Raw genomic sequence first — 25,528 nt, forward strand, 5'->3', positions numbered from 1 at the left:
CAACAAGAAATGACAAGGACTGTTGGGGAGAATTCTCAGAAATGTGCTTATTTCTCTCTACCTTAGGGACCCCCAGCAACTGTGCTGGATTTTGAGGACTTGGTTGTTTCACCTAGAGAGTGTGTTCTGTTATGTTATGTTACTTGGCATTTATACAGCGCTCTATATATCATTGGTATGACCTCAAAGCACTGGTAGGATGAACGCCCTCGGGAACCATAGTTCTGGTCAGTATGATAGTGTCGTATGGTACGTGGGTGCACCAGATATGTGTGCAGCTGATGTAATTGCCGGGTGGTAGCTACATCCTAGCGTTAGGTGTGGAGCTGAAGATATCAGTTGGATGTCTGCAGTCTGGTTGGTGGACACCCAGACTGGGCTCTGGCTGCGTTAGGCCTGAGGGACGCTTATTCTCACTGACTGATAAATAAATTAATAATGGTTTACTCAAGAAACCTTGTCTGTAAGAGATTCACAGTGACAAGTATTCAAATAAACTCTGTGTAACTCCCCTACAGCTCACATTTACCCCACTTGAGATAAGCCTGGCTGCTCAACACGCTACTAATCTGTGTAGTACAGACTTAAACCAAAGGTTGTGTTCCTACTGCCAGGAGGTCAGGGTCGTTGTAGTGCACCCAAAGGGTACGGCATACAATCTTGCCTAACAAGGACAATCCTCTTTTTCATTTCTGGACACAAAACTGTACAACACCCTATCCCAAACTCTGCGCCTGGAGGAGAACCACCTGACTTTCAGGAAACCGCTCAAGACTTGGCTTTTGAACCAACTACTTTGAAAGAAAAGGACTATAATAGCAACCGACCAAAAACCGTGCACCAGAAATTTGGGCTAATTCACAACAAGCATTTTTTGAAACTCTTAGCACTACCATTTGGGGGAACTAAGCTGACTCATGGAACCTCTCCTACGTGGCACTGGTCCACACCCACCTTCTCAGTGAAATCTACCACCAGCCAGTAAGTAACAACACCCTCAGCCACAGTCGTCACCCCCTCATCCCACAACTAACTCCTCACTACTAAAATCCTGAATCCTAACAGTTAGGGAGAATTCTTATTTCTGTGCTAATTCCCTTCAACCTTAGAGACCACCAGATCTTTTGCTGGACTTTAGGACATTTTAATTTTAACCCTGGAATGAGTGAGACCCTTTCCTAACTCTCATTTGTTTTGACCTGATTTGGTCTGACAATCTCCATAGGCATCTATGTTTTGTATGGAGACACACAGCACCCTCAGAAAGCCTTTAGATTTCGCATAACGTTTAAATATCTTTTCTTGTGAGGACTACTGTTCCCAAGAATAGTAAAGTGAAATTGACTACTTACCTTTTCTCTTTGTAGTTGAAGCACACACCAATTTATGTGGAGTGCTGAGGGGTTACCTAGTAGCCCCTTATCCTACATTCTCATCTAACAGTTTTTATGTTACCCTCACTACTTTAAATGGCTGGTGGCAGTGGTTTTATTTTCCTACCGCAGGCTGAATTTTGTACCGCAGGCTGAATCCTCAGCTGCAGTATAGCACCCATGGGTGACCATTTTGTAGAAATGTCCCTGGGCTTCTTTTTTTGCCATTTTCTAGTCTGTGCAGTCTTTCTTGGGTTTTGCATGCTAAGCCAGGTTTGAGCCCTTTGTTCGTTTTGCCTTTGGCGGGTTTAAGTCCTGAAACCCGCCTTTGGCTCCAGTGTGTCTGGAAAGGCAGGATGTGAGGGAGGTTCCCAAAACTCCCCTGACCTTTGTCTCTAGGAGTGCATGAATGCAACTAGTCCCGATTGGCTGGCTGGCTGTCCTTTCAGAACAGCCACCCTGCTGTTCGAGTGACAGCCTAGGCTGTGCATGAATGGGAGAAACCTACTTAAAAGGCAAGGGTTTTGGGACTAGCATCAGAGTAGACCACTGGGAGAAACACCCGACGAAGAAACCATGAACAAAGCTTCCTCCATCCTCCTGGACCTTTGAATTTCCCGGTGAAGCCCTGCTGCTGTGCTGTAACTCCTTTCTCTGATCGACAAGAGAAGCTCCGGAAGGGACGACTTCTTCCCTTAGGTTAGTGGAACCAACTAACCCCGAGACGAACTCCACTGGACCACCTTCCCTAATTGGCTATACTTCTTCGCTGCTGCAAGAACCAAGTGCCAGGGGTTGCGAAATCCGTAGTAGAGTGCAACGTCTCTAATCCGGCCAGAAGCTAAGGACCCTCCAGAAGCAGGACCACCCCAGCTCGGGTCCCCTCACAAGAGTGCAGGACTCCTCCAGGAGTGAAGGAAGCACAACCGGTATCCGAGATCCGTGATGGTGCTGTTTACTGCATGCTGAAACTGCGAAGTGCTGCTGATCCGAAGATAGCCCGTAGCTGCCGAAGACCTCCAAATTGCTGCAGCAAGACTCCTCCAGATGTCCTCCCTCTTGTCCCCCAAGACTGAGGCTCAGGACCCAGGATCTGCATCGCTGCAACAGGACAGAATACAGCTGACTACTCTTCTTCAAACCAGAGGTACTGTTTAGACCTGGGGTACTTACCTCAGTATCTTTTTGAGCTGTGCTTTTCTCAGTTGAGACTTGCATTGGCTTACCTTAGCGTTGATTCCAACCCTGCTTTTCACAAGTGTAACAGCTTGTGACCCTACGAGGGATTTCTACAAAACTCTCTTTGTGCAAGACTTATCTAAGAAGTGACTCTGCTCCATAGACTGTGCTCCAATTGACTGACTGTCCTGGCTCCCTGCAGACTCTTCTAGTGCATTGACTGATATTTCTGTCCCGCATAGGTGGTAACTTGTTTTTAGATTGTTATTGCTGGGAAAGGCTTTTCTAGACTTCATTGGAAGATTTAAGTATACTCACATGCCCTGAGAACCCGTTTAAACTTTTTCCTTCCTTTAACCTTTCCTTTGTGCAACCTCAGAGTCTGCAAAGTATAACGAGTGATATATAAATGCCATTACTTTTCCTTGTGAATGAAGTCACCTCTGGGTGCAGGAAGAGTGTAAAAAGCATCTCTAAAGAGTATCCAGTAAGCTTATGCGGATTCTGGAAAAGTACTTTAAAGTATATTTGATTTTTACATATCTTGCACTTTTTAAAGAACACTCATTCAAAAATTGAAGGTAAATAAATAACTATTTATAACTGAAACCTTAAGTTTAAGTGTTGCTTGGCTATTTGTATTTGCGAATTTCATTGCTACAGCTCACATTTACCCCTCTTGAGATAAGCATGGCTGCTCAGTCACACTACCAAATTGTGTAGTATAAGCCTGTACCAAAAGGTGGTTACCTAATACCAAATACCAAGCCGATAAGTGTAGTCTCACAAAGTGTTACTACATCAATTCGTACCCAACACTTGCACCTACCACACTCCTACAGACTATCTCCTAGGTCTAGTTTACTGAACAGATTCAGACCCTATGCATCTTCAATCAACAACCATGCTATTAATTGTTTCACTCTGCAATCCCGGTGCTGCCCGTAGGACTAACCTTCCCGGTCTGTACCAACCACAAACAGAGATTTTCATATCGACAAACAATGGTACTTCAGACCTGCATCCATCAACACCAAAGGCTTCTGCATCCGCCTTCCCGCTATCCGACTAACACTCCCTTACTCTCCTTTCTTACAGAGCCAAGCGCAGCGAGGACAACATTATTGGCAGAAGGGTGCTTTATAAGACCACTTTACATTACATTAGAAATGCAATGTATCCATGATAGGCTGGTGGCAGCGGATATTTCCCTATTGTGCTCTAAACGTTTTACTTATGAACATTTGAAATTACTGCAAATGGCAGCTAAGCGTGGCTAGCACTTTAAGATGGCCATGACACAAGAGTGACCTGCCCTTTGGCCATACTGTTCTTCCTACCCTCTGATATAAGAGCTGGAAATGTCTCGTGTAGAATGCCCTTTCCTGGGGAAAGCGTCTGCTTTTGTGGGCTTAGGGGTGGTCTGTGTGTGTCCGGAGGTGGGGCCTGGGGCGGTCTTGTCCCAGCCCATATTCTGGTGCCCAAATATCTGCTGCTGGGCAGATTGTGCCGCCAGTGGCTATTCATGATTGGCAACCATGCTCCAATAGCTGTGGAGTCCTAACGTGTGAAAAATGTCCTTCGCCCTTGTTAAACTCACGCAGCAGTCATCTACGATGGGATGGAGCCAGCTTGTGCCTCAATAGGTCCTGTGGCCCACAGCATCACATATTTAGGTGGTCTGCATTAGAGAACAAAAGGTCGGGTCTCTCAATGGACCTCTGCCCCAGGCATTCTTGTACGCAGTAGCATTGGCATGCCAAAGGCTGGCATGCTACACTAGTGCAGAGGTTCCATTAGCTGGCCAGTTGTCTGTTGACAAAATACAGGCGGCAAGGGATGTATGGGGTCCAGTATATGGTAATGACAGCAGTATACCAAGAGTAGCTGGTCTATCTAGGAATTATCCAAACACTATTATCTGCAAAAAGAAAAGGTAAAGGAAGATGGGCGATCTTTTTTTGGGGGGCAATCAATGGAGCAGGAGAAGCAGGTCCTGTATGCAGAAGTTTTCTTTTTTAAACAGGAGTTTCGGCCTAGGCACCAGGAATAAAACAGCAGATCGGACCGCAAAACAGGTTGCATACACACTAATTGGTGGAACAAATATAAGCAAAGTAAGGGAATATGGGTACCCCTGAAAGAATACAAGGGAATCGACACAGGAGGGATGTGCATTACAGCAACATGCCCAACTTCAATTTAGCAGCTTTTAGGGACGGTTATGTGTTCAAGAATAAGCCGACTGTGTCCACTAACTGTTCCAATATCAGTCTACAAGACTAGGGCGTGATAGCAGTGCATCAACAAAGCATAGAGATGAGGGGTCAATTCACAGCCAAATTAATATTCAGGAAAACATTTTAGAAAATGAATTGGTCACTTCCTGTAATATTGTACGCAACACTTAAAAATGAATGTCGTCTTTAAAGATATGGGTTGACCATTTATCTGGATATGAGCCCATAACACACCGAGAACCATTATGCAATAAATAAGTGTGCATTATGGTCACAACATATTTAAAATCGAGCACTGTCAGATTCCAACCTGAAGTGTCATTTAAAGCTATAAATAGTCAGCACTGACCAATTTATTTCCCTAATAATACCAACAGTGGAGAGCCAAGGGTGGCCATTGGCAGCAACGGCCCTGCAGGCCAAGTTAAAGGCATGAGCGTAGCAAGCGCATTAACCGCAGTTTAATGGCCAGTGGGATAACCTGTAAGCCAGGGCATTATTGCCATTAGCATTGCAATGTTGGCCTTCGTGAAACAGGCCTGTTTTTATTTGGTGAAACAAATACTTAGTACGGGCTTTGCAAAGCCTTTACCCAAAAAAAACAACATAAGTAGCCACCAAGAAAACAGAAAAGCGAAGCTCTCCAAAGATTCTGTTTTCGTGGTGGTTGGTGAGCGAAGGAAGGAGAGCAGACGAGGCAGCAGCTACTCCAAGTGGAAGCTCTTGTCCATGGTGATTTTTAGGAGTCATCAGGGAGGGCACTGGAATAGCCAACATCTTGCTCAGAACAGAAGCCCTACCACCGACTCTCGCTTGCATTCCGAGCAACCTGATAAGCTACTTACCCCACCAGCAGGGTCATAATATTGCTTGGGTCTACAATGACACCAATAAACTCAAATGCTTGAAAAGAATAAACTAAAGAGTCAACAAACATCCCGAACTTCCAGCTCCAAAATAAGCTGCATTAAAGAATTCAAAGCAAAACTTTCATAAGCATAAGAATTACCTTAATTCCCCCAATTGCCTTCAAAAGTTGGTTTAAATTCTTCTGTGGGCTTGACAACAGGCAATCACGATTCATTGTGTGGGTCAGCATGTACTCAATATAATCCAGTGCCAGATCTGGCTTTGACTCTCTTGTGTCCTCGATACGAACATGCCGCGTGGAATCATTTTTATTCTGTAAATATATTAAAACATGATTACATATATGTATTTCTCTTACACATAAATGCCACCCAGGTATCATGTGCAGTTCCTGCTGTTCAAATGAAGTGTGTAGAGAAACTTGAATTGTTTGTTCTGAAAAAAGACAGCTATACGATACGAAGGCTAGCACAGAGGTATATTATTCCCAATAGTCACCACAAAACAACACACCAAACTGGGACACTGAAAAAAAGAAAGTATTACAATGCCACACATGTAATATCTACATTAGGAAAACTACGTACTCAGGTCAATCATAACACAGCTGCACATAGTGTAGACATAAAAGCAGTAAATGGCTAGTTTATGCTCACTCTTTACCCTAAAATGCTAGCTCGTACCTGGTGGCAGACACTATATGTAGACTTATGAAGTCAAGTTAAGAATAAACCCCCTGGACAATAACACATAGTAATTACCATCATATGCGGGATCGAGGATGCCACACAGAACTTGGTCAAAGAGTTCCTGCTACATTCTGAGTAAGCATTGCTCCCAATACAATACAGAGAGCACATAGGTAGTAAAAGAGGAGTTTGCAGTGTCCAACAGAGCTCAGAGGGCTACTAAAATCCAGGATGTGCTTTAGTTAAGACTGCCACTTGGCCCAGAAGGGCATAATATACACAGGATAAAAACAGTAATACACATTTTCTGCTGTAGAAAGATTGGTGGACAATTATGAATGTAGCAACATTGATGGTATCTTTTTAGGGTATCAGGTAATATTATCCCCACCAAAAATAACACTGTATATATGGTCGCCGGGAACGGCCACAGACGATATTTTTAGTGGGAATTATATTAGGGTTTTTTGGGAGCGGGGGTTGCGGCGGTGTCCCCTGTGCCTTTTAAAATAATAGGTGGGGATTGCGGGGGTGTCCCCCGCAGGTTCCATGCCTTAATCGCGGCAAAAATATGGCGATATTTTTGTATGGCGATATTTTTGCAGGGATATTAACACATGGAACCCTTTTTAGATATTAGACTCAATATGAATTTTCAATAAGCACATTTGTATATAGGGTTTATTGCACGTATGTATTCATTGTGATCACTTTGTAGCATGATGGTGATATGTCTTGCATTCATGTGTTGTGATATAGAGCATAACCAATGTATATATTTGTATGAACATTGTGTATTAATTACTAGCTAATAAGTTGTGGAATTGAAAGAGAAAGTACATGTACATGAGAAAGTACATGTTATTTGTTAGGGGTTTTTGTCCACGTCTACGACAAAACTTAGGAAAGCCCACCTTGCATGAACAGGGTTTACACCTCTTACGATCAGCCTGAACTACCCAAAGGATTGGTAGAGTCGCAAGCAGCCAGGCTTAGTCTTTGGAGGGAGAAGGGCTGTAGTTCAGTACAAAGACCTCAGAGTATACCATGGTTCAAGAAAACACTTCCACACTTAGAATATATAATAAATGTCTATTTTTATATGACGTCTAGGGCACGCTGTCAAATCAGGTAAGTACTGTAAGACATATAGACAGTATAAGAACACTTGCAATACCCTTAGGATAGTAAGCCTCAGGTGTAGTCACAATAGAATAGCTTTTTCAATAACAAATTACGTAGTAAACCTCTTGCAACCATATATGCAAACTTTTCCAAACCCTTCATTTTTGTAGCTTCCCCCCAATCCTGTCCAACCTATTTAGTTTGAGTTTTTCGAAGTTCAGATGGGCCACTGGGCCACCAGTAGCTTCAGTATGACTGGGAAAGTTGGGAAAGATACAGTGTTCAGAGAGGTAGGAGGCAGATTAAGAAGATTTGTTGGTAACAAGTAGGCTCTGGGGAGGATAGGGTGACCGACTGAATGGGTGCTGCAAGGACTAGTGTCCTAGGACAGGTGCTTTTACTGCCAGAGTACACAGGGTTGTCGGCCCCAATGTTACTCTAAGGGGATCTGAGGGGTAGAAGGATACAAGCTATCTGCAGCCCCCAGAGTCACAGAATCACACATGTAGACCCCAGGTAAGTTATATAGAGGGTGAACAGGACCTTGGATTGAAGGTGTTGCTTTGGGGCGGTTCCAGCAGTGAGATGACAAAATACGCAGTCTCCTGTTCTTTGGCGCTGGGGAGACAGTGACCTCAGTGGAACTGGCAACAGCACTCGAGCAGAGAAACGTCAAGCAACGGCTCTTCAAGGAGTGTTAGGGAGTATTTTCAGTTTCTGTGCTAATTCCCTTTAACCTTAGAGACCTGTAGCCCTTTGCTGGAATCTGGGACCTTGCTGATTTTAAGCTCCCAAGTGAGTGGGCCTTTTTGCCACCCACTCATGCCTTTTCCCTCAGACTAAGATTTTGTGTGCCTTATTTTTTAATGGAGTCTGGTAAACTCCATAGGCACCTGCTTTTTATATAGTGACACAGCACCTTTTGTGACACCTTTGGACTCCTATAAATGTATAAATACATGTTCTTGTGTGAACTACAGTTCCCAAGAATAGTAGGACAACCTTTGTCTTACTTACCTTTTCGTTTGTGGGTCCAGCACATGCCACCTTATATGGAGTGCTGAGGGGTTACATAGAAACCCCTTATCCCACTTCTCATGTAACTTTTTGTTACACTTACTAACTTCAATGGCTATGGGCAGTGGTTTCTTTTTGTTACCTTTTGTGCAATGTATCTGCAGGCTGATTTCTCAGCTGTAGTACAGCGCCCAAGGGTGACCATTTTACCAAAATGGCCCCAGTTATCTTTTTTCGACATTTGTTAGTTCCTACTGGGCTTTTACGTGGTTTAGATCATGTTTCAGTCCATTGTGTGTTTTGCCTCTGGCGGCCTGAAGCCTGCCCAGGCTGCAGTGTGTCTGGAAAGACAGGACGTGAGGGAGGAGTCTGAAACTTCACTGGCCTTTGTTTGTAGGCATGACTGGCCTAAACCAGTTCCAACTGGGCAGGTGGCTATCCTAGAGGATGACCCCCTTGTGTGATTGACAGCTTAGTGCAGTGAATGAATATGATTTTGCATACAAGGTGTGGGTTTTGGGACTACAGGCAGAGTGGACCACTGGAACATGATATCCGAAGAAGACGACGCAGAGAGCAATCAGCAGCACTTTCCAGGAGCACAAAAGCACCTGTGAAGCCTTACAGCTGTGCTGGCCCGGTTTTCCCATCAACAGGGAAGCTCGCCAAGGACAACTTCCTCCCTTAGGCTGGTGGGACGAACTAGCCTCAAGGCCTGCTTTGTTCTGGGCCAACTCCTGTGTAGCTGCAACCTTCCTTGGCTCCAATTTCATAATATCCGGGGAACCTGGACCCTTGACAAGTGCAAAGTCTTCCGAAGGATGAATCCGGATGAAACGTTGCAGGCATCTGTGTGAGTCTACAGAAGACATCTTCATCCAGAGTTCCCTCACCATAGTTCAGGACTGAGGGACAGAGGAAATGCCAACCGGGCATATTCGTGCCAAAATCACAGACGCTGAAAAAAGTGGAATCCATTGCTGCAGAGTCCCTCTCGTGAGTGCTGCCGCAGAAGCCCGCCAGACGTCCTCCCTTTCGTCACCACGACCAAGGTCCAGGAACAATAGTCTGCATTGCTGCATCAAGAAGGAAGTCAGCTGGAACATCTGCTTCAATTCTAAGGTACTGTGGGCTTTGAGCTTAACCACTTTTAGCCAAATGTGTTGCTTCGTAGCTTGGGGAGTGCTCCATTCTATCCTTTTGAATTACTGAAATTCACTTGTGCGGGTCTAACAGCTTGTGCACATCAGATAGGCTCTCTTGAGCTCCTGGACTTTTCTTCAAAAAACTAGTGACTATTAGACTAACTTTTTCTACGAAGATTGCATCAGAACTAGAAATGTCACATGACTGGCTGTCCTGGCTCCATAAAGGCATCCCTCGTGAACCCTACTGGCTTTGGCAGTGCTTGTCCCCTATAAAGGGTTTAATTGCTTTACACCCTTATTGCTGGGAAAAAGATGTCCTACATCCCTCTAGGAGAAAACACTACAGTGCTCTATTCTACTCCAACATGTTTTCCCTCCAAACTAAATATTGTATAGTGAACCATAAGTGCTACTACTGACCTTGATTGATCTCTGTGTGCTGGAAATGTTTTAGTACAAAAAGAATGTACTCACCTGCATTATTGCTGCCTGAATAACTTGATTCTGAGATTCTTCTTGAAGCTACTATTGGTTGCTGCATATCTAGTGTGATTCATAGGTATGCAGTGATTATAACAAATGGAAAATAACGAACAGCAATTTGATCTAAACATTTAGAACGAAACAAAATGTTGAATTTAAAAAAAAATATATATGCAAGTGTGGGGTAAGGGTTTAAAATGGGAGGGGGTTAGGGTGGGATTAGTAATTAAGCAAACGGGGGGCTTGGGCCTGAGACCCCCCCCAAAATTTAAGAAATAAATTAGATATTTTTGTTGTTGTAAATGTTTAGACCAAAGTGGTGTTTGTTATTTATTGGTTAGTTATAATCGCATGTAACCAGATTCATATGCTTTGTGTATATATAAACACATAATTTTAATTTAACATTTAAGGGTGTGTTTATTGGAATACTTGTATTTACCCATTTCATTTTACTGCTTTACAGCTCACAGTACCCCTTCTAAGATAAGCCTGGCTGCTCAGCCACTCTACCGACTTGTGTAATACAGGACTATGTTAAACGTTGGATCACTAATACCAAGCAGATAAGTCTTGTAAAGTCCCACACGAGTTGGACTCTACAAACTCTTACCCAACAAAGATGATGGCCTGTTGGTGCCTTCTGCAGTCTCGGTGGACAGCTGGTTGTTGCGATAGTCAAGTCTTCTCTGATTCTCGGTCCTAACCTCTTGTGAGGGGACTATCTGGATAGCTGGCTTGAGTTGTTGCAGGCTTGGGATGCCCCAAAGATTCAGGCAGAACTGCGCTTCTGGAGACGATCCACAGCGATGCAGCACAGGACCCCAGGTATTGGGAGTTTGCAGGCCCTGGGGAGCGCAGCTCTTCATAGGATGGGGAAAATTGTATTTCACATCGATACTGATTTAGCCCAACGGTCTATGGGAGGAAGTTGCCTTCTTCGCATCTTCCCTCTCAATTGGAATGACGAGGCCAGGACAGCAGCAGTGACTTAACAGGCTGCTGGCGACGTCCTGCTTGGTCCTCCTCTTCAAATAGTACTTTTCCAGTGGTCGACTCTAGGTTTCTGCTCCAGGATCTCAGAATGTATCCAGGAACACCAGCTGAGTACACCAATCATGTCCCATGCACCATTTAAAGTTGGAGATGGCTGTCCAATGAGGATAGCCAGTCTCCCAGTCATAACTGGTTTCAGCCAGGCACGCTGCAGAGCGAGAGGCAGAGGAGTTTCGGTTGACCTCCCACACTTCCAGTCCTGCCAGGCACTAGACCCATCACAGGCTTTCCAAGTGAAGACCAGTGAAGACAAAGGGACAAGAGGACCCTCCTCCATCTAGAATGGTAGAAGAAGGGAGCAGAAAGGAAAAGTGATCTTGTTCAAGGCTTAAAATAGTAAGTCCTCCATTGGAGCTGCGACTACAGCCACCAGTGAAAAGTACAGAAAACGCTGAGTAAAAGGTACACTACCAGCAGTCTGAACAGATGGGCTTGTCACATTGACGAAAAGTTACTTGAGAGGTGAGAAAAGGGACAAAATGTATCCCCTCAGCACCCCGCATAAAATGGTGTGTGCTGATCTCGCAAAAAATGAAACCCATTTAGGATTTTAAAAAAGTATCACGGGAACGTGAGCCCCCGCGGCAGCGGCCAAACAAATCGAGCGCTCCTCCGAAAGTGGATACAGCCTGGCCCCGATTTGAGGCCCCGCTCGCAGAGCAACAGAGAGGACACCTTTTCGGACGCCATGACGCGGAGCCACTGGGGGTGTCACATCTCGCGGTGCCCCAGGCCTTGGCCGGACCCGCCGTGGAGCCCGGAGACGCCGGTCGTCGCCTCCGCGGCCCGCGCCCATAACACCGAGAGGAGGAAGCCAGAGCACGCCCCCCACCGTGCGCGGACGCCGAGCGCGCCCTGGAGCTCTGCCCCGGTGGTGTGTGGACATCGCGTGGGGCCGGGGGCGAGTGGGGCGTCCTGGTGGGAGCCCCCCACCACCAAGAACCGCTCCTGTGCGGACCACCAGCAGCAAATCAGGACTCCGGGAGCTTCCCGACCCATCCCCCGCGCACAGAGGCCTACTCGAAAAGGGGCCCCCAGTGAAGGGGTCTGAGCCCACAATGGACGTGTGGCGGCCCCTGACGGCCCAGAGAAGGTGAGGAGCGCAGGGGGGAGAACTGATAACTGAGACTCGGCGGACTGTGTTTGGCCCCCCCCTCCAGCGCCCCCCGGGCACGGACCAGCACAACTCACCCCGTAAAAGCTGGCACGGCCTTTCCCCCCTGGAGTACAGGGGTCCCCCCGGAACATTTCAGCCGTGACGCATCTGGGGAAACAGGCCCCAATTACAATCTCAGCCCCCCTTGTGAGGACCTGAGCCATCACCGGGGTCCCCCCCCCACATGCGAGCTTGCCACAGCGGAAGCGGGGAGCGCCCAAGATGACCAGAGGAAACCTCAAGGCATTAAGGCAGGGTGAGAGGCGCCCCCGCCCTCACCCATACTCCAAAGTGCACCCAGAGATCGGAGCCCTGGAACCGACCCAGCCCACGCGCGCAATCCGTTCCCTCCAACGCTTCCACCGGTACAACGCACCCCTCGGTGAACCACACAGTCACCATGCCTTCGAGTGCCGACCCTCCACCCGCAGTGCTAATGAAGGACGACCTCAAGGACATCCTCCAGGAGATAAAAGCGATTTGAACGGACATACAAGCCTCTATAGTTGATCTCAGGGGGACAGTGGAGACGCTCGAGGAAAAAATGGAGGGCATGGAAAACAACCACCTCCAAATGGACCTGTTAGACATGAAATACGAAGCGAGGCTAACGGACCTAGAAATCAGAGAGGAGGACATAGCCCTGAAAATGGACGACCTAGAGAACAGAGAACGCCGAAACAACCTGCGCATTATGGGTGTGACTCAACAGAGAGGCGAGACTGCCGCAGACGTGGGGAGAAAGGTTCAGGGCCTCATCAACCAACTCTTCACACTCGAGGGGGGCAAGGAAGACCAGCTGGAAAGAGCCCACCGAAGGGGGAGGTGGAGCGAGGGGCGGCCAAAGGTCCATAGTTGTGCGCTTCCTCCGCTACAGAGAAAAAATGGAGGTCCTCGAGAAAGCGAGAAGGCTGGAGAGTTTGTTGTTCGAAGGAGACACAGTGAGGATTTTCCAGGACCTCTCGGCTTTCACTCTTACCCGCAAAAGAGAGTGGCGGCCACTCACCCAGTGGCTCACCAGTCAGGACATAAGATACAGGTGGTCCTTCCCATTCGCCTTGTCTTTCGAACGCGCAGGAGTGGACTATAGAGTGACCAGCGGCAAGGAGGCATCCCAAGTGCTGCAGGTACTCAAAGGGGATACCCCAGAGGAAGGAAACGAGATGGAGGTGCAAGAGCCTCGGGGCGCCAGGAGGGAGCCGGAGGGCCCCTGGTCCACAAAGAAGAAGATGAAGGGCCGAAGGAAATTCAAGAAACTAAACACCCCTACAACGGAAGCCGAAGGGGACTAAGTGGTCAGAGGCTCGCTATTAGAGTAACCGAGAGATTGACTCAAACAGCCCCGGCCGGGGACGCTGAGCTTGACAAGGGGACTGCAGTGGATGGACTTGCATTCACCCTGGTGGCTTGCCCGTTGGCAGGCGTCGTGATAAAGAGGGGGTGAGGGAAGGAGGGAAGGGAGGGAGTTGGCGATTTTGGGGACCCACACAGTCTCAAAACCACATTGGAAGGTGGCAGCAAGCACAGATTCGCGAAGACGGAATACACAAGACAAGGACCCAATGGCAGACAATGAGAATAGGGGCCGGGCTGAGTCACTGAGAATTGGTTCACTCAATGTAAAGGGTCTGAACTCCCCAGCAAAGCGCTCCCTCTTGGGGAGGGAAATGAAGAATGCTAAAATAGATGTCCTCTTCGTACAGGAAACTAGAACGGTCACGGGAGAGGAGAGGGCCATCCCAGGAACACACGTGGACCAGACCTTCTGGGCATCCGCTCCCACGAAACGGAGTGGAGTCGGGATCATCCTGTAGAGAAACCAGAGACTCACAGAGGTAACCAGGTGGGGGAGGGAGGACGGTATAGCCATGATTATATCGGGTGACTTGCACAACTCCAGGGTCTCCCTAGCAGCTATCTATTGTCCTAATGTGGGCCAGGTTGAATTTCTCAAACAGGCAATGGGAGAGATAATGGCCAGGACAGAGGGGCTCTTTATACTGGGTGGAGACTTTAACATGTGGGCACATCGGGAATTATATCATAGTGGAGGGTCCATCCCGCTAGGCAGCCGAGGGAGTAGACCCCAGGGGAAATTCCGGGAGCTGATGTGGGGCTATGGGCTCGTGGACACATGGAGGGGATTGCCTCCGGAGGGAAAGGGATACACCTTCTACTCAGCGGTCCATGGCACCAGAACGAGAATAGATTACCTTTTCATGGGGCATCAGAACATGAGCCGAGTGGAGTCCTGCATCATCCGCCCGGTTAGCTGGTCGGACCACAATATGGTCTGGGCAGATATTAGTGTATCAGGTCTGAAGCCCAGAGAATCCCTGTGGAAATGCAATGACCTCCTGCTAAGGGATGTGGTTTTTAAGGAGGAGATGGAGAAGGCGATCAATGAATACTTCGAACTGAACAACACAGGCGAAGTCAACATAGAGACAGTTTGGGAGGCAGCAAAGGCGACCTGGAGGGGTGTTCTGATTAGAGAGGGGGCTTCCAAAAAAAGGACCAGGACTCTCCTGACTCATAGGCTACGGGTGGAGATAATAGCATTGGAGGGATCTGAAGGGAAGAGTGATGAGGAGAGGGAAAGGGACATGGGGGATGCAAGAGAGAAAAGGCAAGAGCTGAGAGCATTGGAGATGGGGAAAATTGTAGTGGGCCTCCAACACCTGCGTCAAAGGTATTATGAAAAAGGGGATAAGGCTGACCCCATGCTGGCGGCCAAACTCCAGGGCCAACGGAGAGATAGATGGGTGTCAAGGATCTCAAGCAGGGATGAGGGGGCAAAAAAGGATCCTGTGGGAATAGTGGAGGAATTTGCGGGGTTTTATGAGATTCTCTACGGGAGGGAAAGAGAAGTGGAGGCGGAAGCACTGGGAGCATACCTTGGAGGAATAACATTACCTGTGATGGACCCCCCAGAGGCATCAGCCTTAGACGCCCCAATAACGAGCGAGGAGGTACTCAAGGCAATATCAGGTCTTAAGCTGGGCAGGGCCCCAGGGGAGGACGGATTCACCACAGGCTTCTATACGGCCTTTGGAGGCCTACTAGCGGGGTTCTTGGCGGGCCTATTTATAAATATCATGAGGACCGGGAGTGTACCCCCGTCATTTGGCAAAGCACTGATAACAGTGATCCCGAATGATGGCAAAGATCCAGCAGACTGCCGGTCATATAGAGCAATTTCCCCTCCTGAATGTGGACGCTAAACTGTTCACCAGGATCATAGCCACGAGACTAGACAGCCATATGCCGGTACTCATCCATTCCGACCAGGTTGGCTTCATACAGGGGAGACAGGGGGCGCACACCCTCCGAAAACCCCTGCACCTCATGAGGGAAGCGCCCCGAAGGGAGACAACCCTGTCCTGGTGGCCATCGATGCCAAAAAGGCGTTCGACAGGGTGGACTGGGAGTTTCTACACGGAGTCCTTGTCAAACTGGGCTTCGGAGAGGGAATCAGGCGAGCCATTAAGGTCTTATACACAGACCCCTCTGCTAGAGTCACGGTAAATGGTCGCCTGTCACGAACATTCAGCCTTCAAAGGGGGACGAGGCAGGGCTGCCCCCTCTCCCCAATCCTGTTCGCCATGGAAATACTCGGAGTACATCAGATGTGCCCCGATAGTCTGCGGTATTGACGTTGGAGGTCGGACCATCAAGCTTGGCCTCTATGCAGATGACATACTGCTCCACCTGAGGGAACCTACTAGTTCTGTCCCGGCTGCCGTTCAGGTTATTGAACGGTTTGGCCAATTCTCAGGCTTCAGGATAAACATAGGGAAGTCAATGATCTTCCCCTTGCCCCAGATGCAGACAAGGACCTGACGGAACTGTCCCCCCTGGGTTTTCAAATTCGTACCGAAGGGATTAAATACCTGGGGATCAACATCGTCCGGCCCCACGAAGATATAAGCCAGGCAAATTACCCCCCGCTGTTTGACAACTTATTCAAAGATATGGAGACATGGGGTAAGGAGCAAATCTCGTGGATGGGAAGGTAAACGCCTTAAAGATGAACCTCCTCCCCAGGATCCTGTACGTTTTCCAGATGCTACCTTTAGAAGCCCCAGAAGCACTCCTTAAAGAAGCCAAAAAACGCATAACGAAATTCGTATGGCAAGGCCAGAGACCCAGAATAGGTTATGAAACCCTCACCCTCCCCAAGGATAGAGGGGGGGTCGGCCTCCCAGACTTAAGAACTTACCACAGAGCAGCCCAGCTCAGAACCCTGGCCCCCCCCACCTCAGAGAGAACCCCAACAAACAATGGGTCTTTCTTGAAAACTCCCTCCTGATCCCTGTCACGGTGGGTGAGTGGTTATGGGTCCCAATGAAAAAGCTCCCAAGGAGAATTAGGGAACACCCAATACTAGTAACAATGTGGAAGGCGCTGGAGGGTAAGGGACACAGTGAGAAGGTGACCACTTGGCCCTCCCCCATGAGTCACATCTGTCCACACCAGTTTTAGAGGAAATCCCAGGCCACGAACACCATCAGCCCTGGTTTGACGCGGGCCTATGCAGAGTTGGTCAGTTGGTCAGGGAGGAGTCCTTTATAAGTATCCAGGAGGTTGAAGAATCCTTGGGAATAGGCAGGCTCTCCCCACTCCTCTACCTGAGACTTAAGGGAATCCTAATGAAACCAAAACTAAAGACCAAATTACAAAGAAAACTCACCCCGGTTGAGAAAATCTTAGACACCCATGTAGTAATGAAAGGCCTCATCCCACTCCTTTACTATGCCCTTTTAACCCCCCGGGAGGGAACCACCAAAAGCCTCAGAGGGAAATGGGAAAGAGACTTGGGTTGTAGGATCGGAGACCGTCTCTGGGGGCGACTCTATAGTAGATCATTTAAGACCTCGATTTCCTGCCAATACAAAACCCATGCTGTTAAACTCCTGCACAGATGGCAGTATGACCCGATCACACTCTCTAGGATGTTCCCAGATGTAATCCCCCTTTGCTGGCACGGGTGTGGGGAAAGGGCAAACTATTGGCACATGTGGTGGACATGCGGGAAGGTCCAAACTTATTGGGCCGAAGTCCTCAGCTGGCTGAAAGAGGCGGGAGAAGGTGTGCTCCCACTGGACCCGATGTTGATACTGTTTGGCCTGCAGCATAAGGATGACCACTGGGAAAAATTACCGGACCTCTCACACTCCTTACTGTTGGCAGCCAGAGCGGCTCGCACTAGAACATGGAAGAGGCCCGCCCTCCCCACGAAGAAAGAATGGGTGATGATAGCCAAAGACATATTCCTTATGGAAAGACTTACAGCGGCCTTACATGGTTCAAGCACCCAAATAGAGACAGACTGGCTGCAATTCCAAGAGGTGTTTGGCAATACAGAGGCCACGTCCCGAGACCCTCAAGCGTCCTTGGCCCAGCCCAAAAACAAGCCCTGACATGGAACGAATGGCCCTGGAACTTGGAAAGCCGGTTGACCACTGGCAGAGAAAACCCAGATCGACAATGCCCTATGCCACATAATTTCTATAAGCAGACTGCATCGCTTGAGATACTGTATGGGGCGGGGGGGGTGGGGGATGGGTAATAAACGATAAACGCAGGGTTGTGAGCTACTCACAACCAAACTACAAACCTCCCCCACAACCACGATAACCATCCACCTCTTATATAGACCCCCAGGTCCCCCCGGGACCTTCGAAGAAGACATCACATCCCTCATCACCAAAACTTCCAAACCAACAGCACAATTCATGATCCTTGGAGATTTCAACCTCGGCTACCAAGACCCAAACGACGCACCTGCTGCTTCCCTAGCCAATATCCTAACTGATCACGGTCTCACTCAACGCATTGTGCTCCCTACCCACCAAAAAGGCAGAACCCTTGATTGGGTAGCAACCCACAACTGCAACATAACCTGCAAAGACCCCCAACCTCTGGCATGGACCGATCACCACATGATCCCCCTTGAGGTTAACACCAATCAGGTACTGCCCAATAAGCACCCCATGGCTCCAGCATGCCCCACCAGGAACAAACGCAACATCACTGCGGAAGCCTTACTACCATTGGTCTTACCTACCCTCAATGCTCTCCCAGCTAACGCTGACTTAAACCTGCTGATCGACACCTTCAATGTTTCCATGGCCAAAGCAATGGACACCGTTGCCCCCTTGAAAATACGCAAAGCCAAACCCAAAGCTCATCTGAACTCGTGGTACACCCCTGAGCTCAAACTACTTAGGAAAGAGAAAGCTAAAGCTCACCACACCTGGAAGACTAACCCCACTGAGGAAAACAAATCCAACCTCACTAACCTATCCTCACTTTACAAAAGCGAGATAATCAGGACCAAAAAAGATTCTTACAACACCAGGATCACTCAGGCAGGATCCTCCACTAAAGAATTATTCAAAATTTTGAAGGAACTAGAAAACCCTATTTCGCCCCCAGAAACCTGCCTAAAAGACAAATCCTGGTGCACCAACATCCAGAACGCCCTTAACAACAAAATCTTAGGACTCCAAACTAAAATCGAAAACAAACGGCTACAACTATTCAACAACAATGTCACCAACCTTAGCCTACCCACACCTAACAACACCAGCGCAGGCTTCTCGTTCAAAAAAGTCACCATCCCGGAAGTTCAAAAAATCATCACCTCCTTGAAACCCTCTAACTGTAAAGGAGACAGCTGCCCGGCTCAAATCATAAAAGATGCAGCCAGAGAGCTCTCCCCCTTCATCACCAAACTCATCAACTTATCCTTCACCAACAGCTCCATCCCCAGCAACCTAAAACAATCATGGGTTCTCCCTCTCCTGAAAAAACAATCCCTCGATCCGGCCACACCCACAAACTATAGGCCCATCACCACAGTCCCCTTCCTACTGAAAATCCTGGACAGAGTCGCCTACATCCAAATTCAGGAATACCTAGAATCCAACCAACTACTAGGAATACGTCAATCTGGCTTCAGACCTCAACACGGAACTGAAACCGCCCTTGTTGATCTCAAAAGCCAGATTGATGAAATAAAAGACAAAGGCAATGCCGCAATCCTACTCCTCCTAGACCTCTCAGCGGCCTTTGACCTGGTCAGCCATGAGGTCCTCTGTAACCACCTTGCCACCGCAGCCCACTTCTCCTCACCTGCCATCACATGGATACAATCCTTCCTGGCAAACAGAACCATACGAGTCTTCTCCACCACTGCTGCTGCAGACCCCATCCCCATCACATGCGGGGTCCCACAAGGTTCATGTGTATCCCCCACTTTGTACAACATATTTACAAAGCCTCTATTCGACCAACTGGACCATCTGGGTGTCACCTACACTAACTACGCAGATGACACCCAGATACTCCTCACTATCTCTGGTAATTACCAAGAAGACTCTGCCCGGATCAACAAAATATTCTCCATCATTCAGGCATGGATGGCCTCCCATGGTCTCTGCCTGAATGATGAGAAGACAGAGCTCCTAATCGTCGGCTCCCCCAACACCCTAACCAAACTTGACCCTAGCTATAACAACATAACCATCGATGGTCATTCCATTCCCATAGCCAAAAGCGTAAAGACCCTTGGCTTCTATCTAGATGCCAACACTAACCTTAGCAAACATACCAATATGACAGCCTCAGCTGCTGCCTATACCGGCAAGCTCATTAGGGCCAGCAGACCCTTCCTATCACCCAACAGCTGCCTCACCCTTGCCAGGGCACTAATACAATCCAAACTGGATTACTGCAACAGCCTGTTCCTTGGCGCTAATCAATCCGTACTCAATAAATTGCAGGTAACTCAAAATAACGCCTTGCGCGCAGCCCTCAACATTCCAAGACAAGAGCAGATCTCTGCCACTAGGAAAGCCTGCAAATGGCTCTCCATACGCCAAAAAATTGATCTAAAAGTCATCTGCCTCACGTACAAAGCCCTCAACCACCTAGCACCACCCTATCTAGCTAATAAACTCACCCTGAAACCTGCCACCAGACTCACCAGATCCTCCAACACTCTTTGTCTACTAGTACCCAGGTTCCACCTAAAAAGAGCTGGAGGGGCAAGCTTTACAGTGCTTGCCCCCCAACTCTGGAACTCCCTACCGCTCAACATCAAAACCCTCGAATCCTTCCAGATCTTTAGGAAGCAGGTCATTAGCTGGCTGCTAAACAAAGAACACCACCACTAACTCTAGACCTGCGCGATTACTAGCTTAGACACTGTACTTACTCTGAAAATTGTATATTGTACGCACTACACATGCTCTATTTATTGACCTCTGTATATATATGTACATATTATAAACCTGTACGAAGTATGCAACACACAGATACTTCTCAACTATGTAACCAAATTCTTAAGCGCCCTTCTACCTCTGGGTTTGGAGCGCCATACAAATAAAATAAACAAACAAACAAACAAACAAACAATGGCCTATAGTTTGATTTGTTCAGGGCGATTGCCGAAATCTTGTGATTTGTGTACCTATGCTGTTTTCAAAAAAATCAATAAAAATTGAATTAAAAAAAAAAAGTATCCCCTTTCCCTGGTAACTGCAAGAGGAAGTCAGGGAAAGACAAAGAAACAATGAAAGAGTAGCTTTTAGGGGCTTCTTCCAATACTGAACAGAAGGTGCTGTGTGTTGCGTTAGTAAAAAAATGTGGATGCCTAAAAGTTGGAAGAAAGCATGACCCCCAAAAGAAATCCAAAAAAGGGGTTTAAAAAAGTCCTGATGTTCAGAGTAAAAAAGAGGTGAGTTTGGAAAAAGGTTCACACTCACCCAGGAGAATTAGCAAAACAAATCCAGGTGTCCAGCAGAAAGTGCTGGAGGACTCACAAGGAGTGGGGATCCCTTAAAAGTATTTGTTTTGTATTTCCTCATGGAATCCTGCATGTCAGTGTGAGGAATTCGACCATCCGCACGGTGGGTGAGCACTTCCTGGGCTTTTTACATTTTTTGTTAATTAAATGGAATGATGGTAGACAGACCTCAGGAAAATGTGTGGGGCTAATCCACATAGATTTTCCTATGATCACAACAAAAGCATAGACGTGTACTGGAATGAACACAGCCTACAGGCACACCCCACCCTGTCATTTAGTGGAATGTGACAGCCAGGAGTACACAATGTCACTTCCAGGAAGGGGGTGGGCCACCCTTCCCCCTGCCATGGCCAGCCTGTTTGATTAACAAAGGTTCCATGGATCCACCCTCCTCTTTTGTTAGGCACTGCAGCTGGTGGCAGCGGTTAACATACAAATAGAGGGTACTTCAAACAGGCCCACACGGGGCCTGGCGGCAGAAGTTAACAAAGGAGACCAGAAACCCAACCACCTTTCACATGTAACTGTCAACATGAAGCCAGTTCCTGCCCTCAGCATCAATGACGGTGAGCTGTCATGTCTGGGACTGCTGTTTACAGGAAGTCAACCTGCTATGAGGACCCCATTCATAAGGTACGAGAATGTGGTTTGCAAGAGAGTCTGGTCTTATCGCAGCTTTAAGGGAGACCTGTCTCTTTAACAGGGACCACATAGAGAGGGTCATTAACCAGAGAGATTCTTTGATCAACAACAGTTAGGAAGATGGGTGGGACGTAGTATCAAAAGGGAGAGTGGCCAGAGATATTTCTACTGAGAGAAGGTTTTTGCTGGTCTAGTTCTGGGGCACACCCTGTTTCTGTTTTCACCCCTTTACTTTTCCATTTGCAAAGCACTCTGGTTATGACCCCACGCATACAGGAGATTGTTGGTAGGGACACCAGGATTGGTTCATTAAGGTAGGATTAACCTACACCAATCACTGTGGCCCACTCGTCTTTAGAAGAGGGACATTCCCATCTAGTTGCAGATCCTCTGAAGACTTCACGAGAAGCAGAAAAGAAGTCATCCTTGGACCCTGGCTGAAGGTTCAGTCTGCCGTAGATCTTTATCCAGCGAAGGAAGGGCAGAATTTCCAAAGAGGGAAGCAAGATCCCTCCCCTAAGCATCTCCCAGGGAACAGAGGGAGATAAAGAACGCAGAGGACCCTCCAGCCGCTCCAGAACCATTGCCCAGCAAGCACACAGAGTGCCCTGCTAGGCTCTGCAGCAAGCTCCCTGGACAGGGAGTGCTAGAAGGTCTCTGAAGCTACAACCAAGGACAAGCCAGCTGCCTCCAACACACTCCACAGCTGTAGGCTGTCCGCCTTAAGATTTAAGAAAGGGTTGTTAGGCAGAAACCTGTGCAGTTCCCTCTGGGGGGAAAAAGATTTAGGACTACAGGTGTTTGGCAGTAAACCCACTTGGTAGCAGTCTGTACCACACAGATTCACTTGGTAGCTGTGGCTGAGCAGTCAGACTTCCCTCAAGAAGAGTTAGGCAGTATACAGAGTATTCACAATAGGTCAAGAGCACACAATAGAACAAGTAAACACTGACCAGGGCTTGGTGTAAAAGAGATATAATTATTTATTTAAAACCACATCTAGAAAAAACACACAGGCACTAATAATAAGTAATTCAAAAACACGGTCACTAAAAGATATACACTCCCTTAAAAGAATAATAGACAAGTCTTAAGTAAAGCCCCACTTATTTTCAGACAGCGGTGAGCGCTTAACGTAGATGGCACTCTAATAGTTCGTTTCAAAAAAGGGAGAGAAAAGCAGAGAACAAATTGAAACAGATCCCAACACTTTTTCAAGAACACAACAAGAGAGGAAGGCAAGGTAAAACCGTGAAGTTAGGGTTCAGGAGGCCGGATCCACTTTCAGAGGATCCAAACGAAATGTGTCCAATGTCACACGGTTGCAGTGCACAAAAGTCTTGTAAAGGTTCAAAAAAGGAGATGGACCACACAAAGGGACCAGTTAGAGGGTCAAGGCGGCCAGCCCAGTCCAGAAGGTTAAGGGGTTATTATTACCTTGTAGCAATCTTTAGAAAGGGAGGCCTGGCGGACAAGGTACCTTAAAGCGGTGAGAACGCTCCAGCGGGGCCAGTTGTTCCTGGCAGCGGGTGCAAGTCGGTGCTTCGTCCGGGGGAAGAGAGGATCTCGTCGTGGAGGAAGACAGTAGTTGGTTGCACTGCTAGGGAAGAAGCCAGCTGTGGAGTTTCTCAGGTACAAGGAGCGGTCCGGGGATTTGCGGTTCAGTGGTGAGTGGCTATCCGGCTGCCGGGGTGATTGGCACGGGCAGTTCGACCACAAACTGGGCTGGGGTGCGAAGAAAAAAAGGTAAACTGGTTGTGCCCACCAGTCAGGGGAAGAAGCCTCTCCAGCCGGGAGATCTTCTCTGTCGTCGGGAAGTGGTGAGTCGGTTCTGCAGGGCTCCACCAGTGGTGTCGTCATGGTAGGTCGGCTCAGATTCTCCCTCGTCAGATTCTCAGGTCCTGTGGCGACTTCTGAAGTTCCAGTCCCCAAAACCCAGCTTTTATGCAGAAGACCCCATTCACTCAGCCTAGCTGTCACTCAAACATGCTAAGTGGTGAGCCGGCCGGCTCACCACTTGGGCCAATCACACCAGAGTGCGACCTGAGTTACCAAGGTAACTCGGACCAGGGTGCCTAAACCCCCTCCCACATCCCCTGTGGTACCTAGACAGAGTGGCACCACTTTTGGAGGCTTCTGTGGAGAAGCCCGCCAAAAAGTGGAACAAAGGGCTCGACTTGGGTTGGAATCACAGAAGAGAACACAAACGCCATTTTAGAATCGAGTCTTGGCAAAAAATACCAACCGGAGAATTAATATTAATTAAATAAACTGGCGGTATGTTCGAGGCTACTAGAATTAAATAATTAAAGTTGGTAGCCTCGAACAATGGGAAAATCCCATAGGAAAATATTTGCGGTCGAATATAAAAAGTAGTTTCCACTGCCACCAGCCAAAACTCGATCGGGGGGATGGAGACGGAGACAGTAGTCAGTCCCAGGGTATGGAGTCTATGGTGGGGTGTCACTATGACACCCCTGCATTACTGCACGGAGGGTGCTGTGTAACACACATAGGAAAAAAAACACATGAGACCCTATGGAGTAAATGACCCCATAGCCCATAACACTCATTACCAGTCAAAGGAATACCATAAATCATGTCCAAGAGAGGGAGGAAAAGAGTCTCACTCTTGGCAGGAGGAAAAAAACAAACTCCAGAAATCCAGCAAAGCTGCTGGGGGACTCACTAGGTTAGGAAATTCAGCCTAAAGAGAGAATTCTCCCTAACAAGGGTTTAAAGAAATCTGTTTTGAAGACGAGCAGGACGATCCCCTACTCGATTGAGGTGTGGAGAGGGAATAGGAAGCCAGGTGCTACTCCTGGGTGCTTAGTTCACATTTGTAGATGTTGGGGTGGGGGAGTCCCCTAGGTTTCCGGAGTGGGCTGTGGAAATCAGTTCCTGGGTGGCAAAAGGCAATAAGAGGTTGAAAGCGTGGACTGTATTGCTTGCCTATTTGGGTAGAGCACTTTTGATCCTGCCTTGGTTTTGTCGAATTTTGTTGCTTACGTGTATCACAAAGCAATCAGAGTTTTTGCCTGGGTGTTGGGGTTGCGTTACAGGCTGCAGAGTTCTTGAATTGTTACAGGATTTGGAAGACTTTCTTCTGACAGTGTTGTGCAGATGCAATACAATGTGAGTATAGGGCTTTTAGTACTTGGATAGTTTGTGCTCTGTAGTACCGCAACTGCTGATGGTAGGCTAGTTTGCCTGTCAGGAGGTTGCTTCGTCTTCAGATTTTGGAGCTTTCGTTTTTTTTTTAAATGAGATTCAGCTCAAGCGAAGCAAACTCTGGAGGAAATAGTATTAAAGTTCTCATTACAGAAAACAAGGTTCAATATGGGTCGGGCCTTGTGGGTTGGTACTCCAATTCTCTGAGATGAAGTGTGCAGGTGTTTGGGGCGAGAGTTTTTGCAGCTGCAACATTTTTCTTCTGAAGCCAAATGTTGAAGCCTTCCAGTATAGTCACAGGCTTGTTTTTACAGATCCGCCATCATGTTAGCCTGGGTGTCTGCGAAGGAAGTGTTGCAGAAAGGTGTTCAGTATATGAGAAGGAAGGCAAGTGTTGTGGTGTGTGAGATCGAGCAGATTCAGAAGAAACATTTACCATCCAGCATATTATTGTATCATGGCGTTGTGACTGAAGGAATCTCTGAAGAAGTGCAATTTGCCGCCCTCTCCCGCTTATCATGTTGGCAAACCTAATATTGTAGCCTGAAGGAGGATGAATTA

The 25,528-nt window shown here is 47.7% G+C and overlaps 1 protein-coding gene across 1 annotated transcript in view; it reads right to left on the minus strand.

The window, feature by feature from the left end:
* NCAPG2 (non-SMC condensin II complex subunit G2) overlaps nucleotides 1-25,528 on the minus strand; it is a 1,155,695-nt gene that overhangs the window by 317,506 nt on the left and 812,661 nt on the right. The window contains exon 19 of the mRNA XM_069647980.1: nucleotides 5,802-5,975. Within this exon, the coding sequence (XP_069504081.1) occupies nucleotides 5,802-5,975 (174 nt within the window). The remainder of the gene's footprint in view (nucleotides 1-5,801; nucleotides 5,976-25,528) is intronic.

Source organism: Ambystoma mexicanum, chromosome 2q, assembly GCF_040938575.1.
Source record: "Ambystoma mexicanum isolate Mex_15411 chromosome 2q, UKY_AmexF1_1, whole genome shotgun sequence".
NCBI lineage: Eukaryota > Metazoa > Chordata > Amphibia > Caudata > Ambystomatidae > Ambystoma > Ambystoma mexicanum.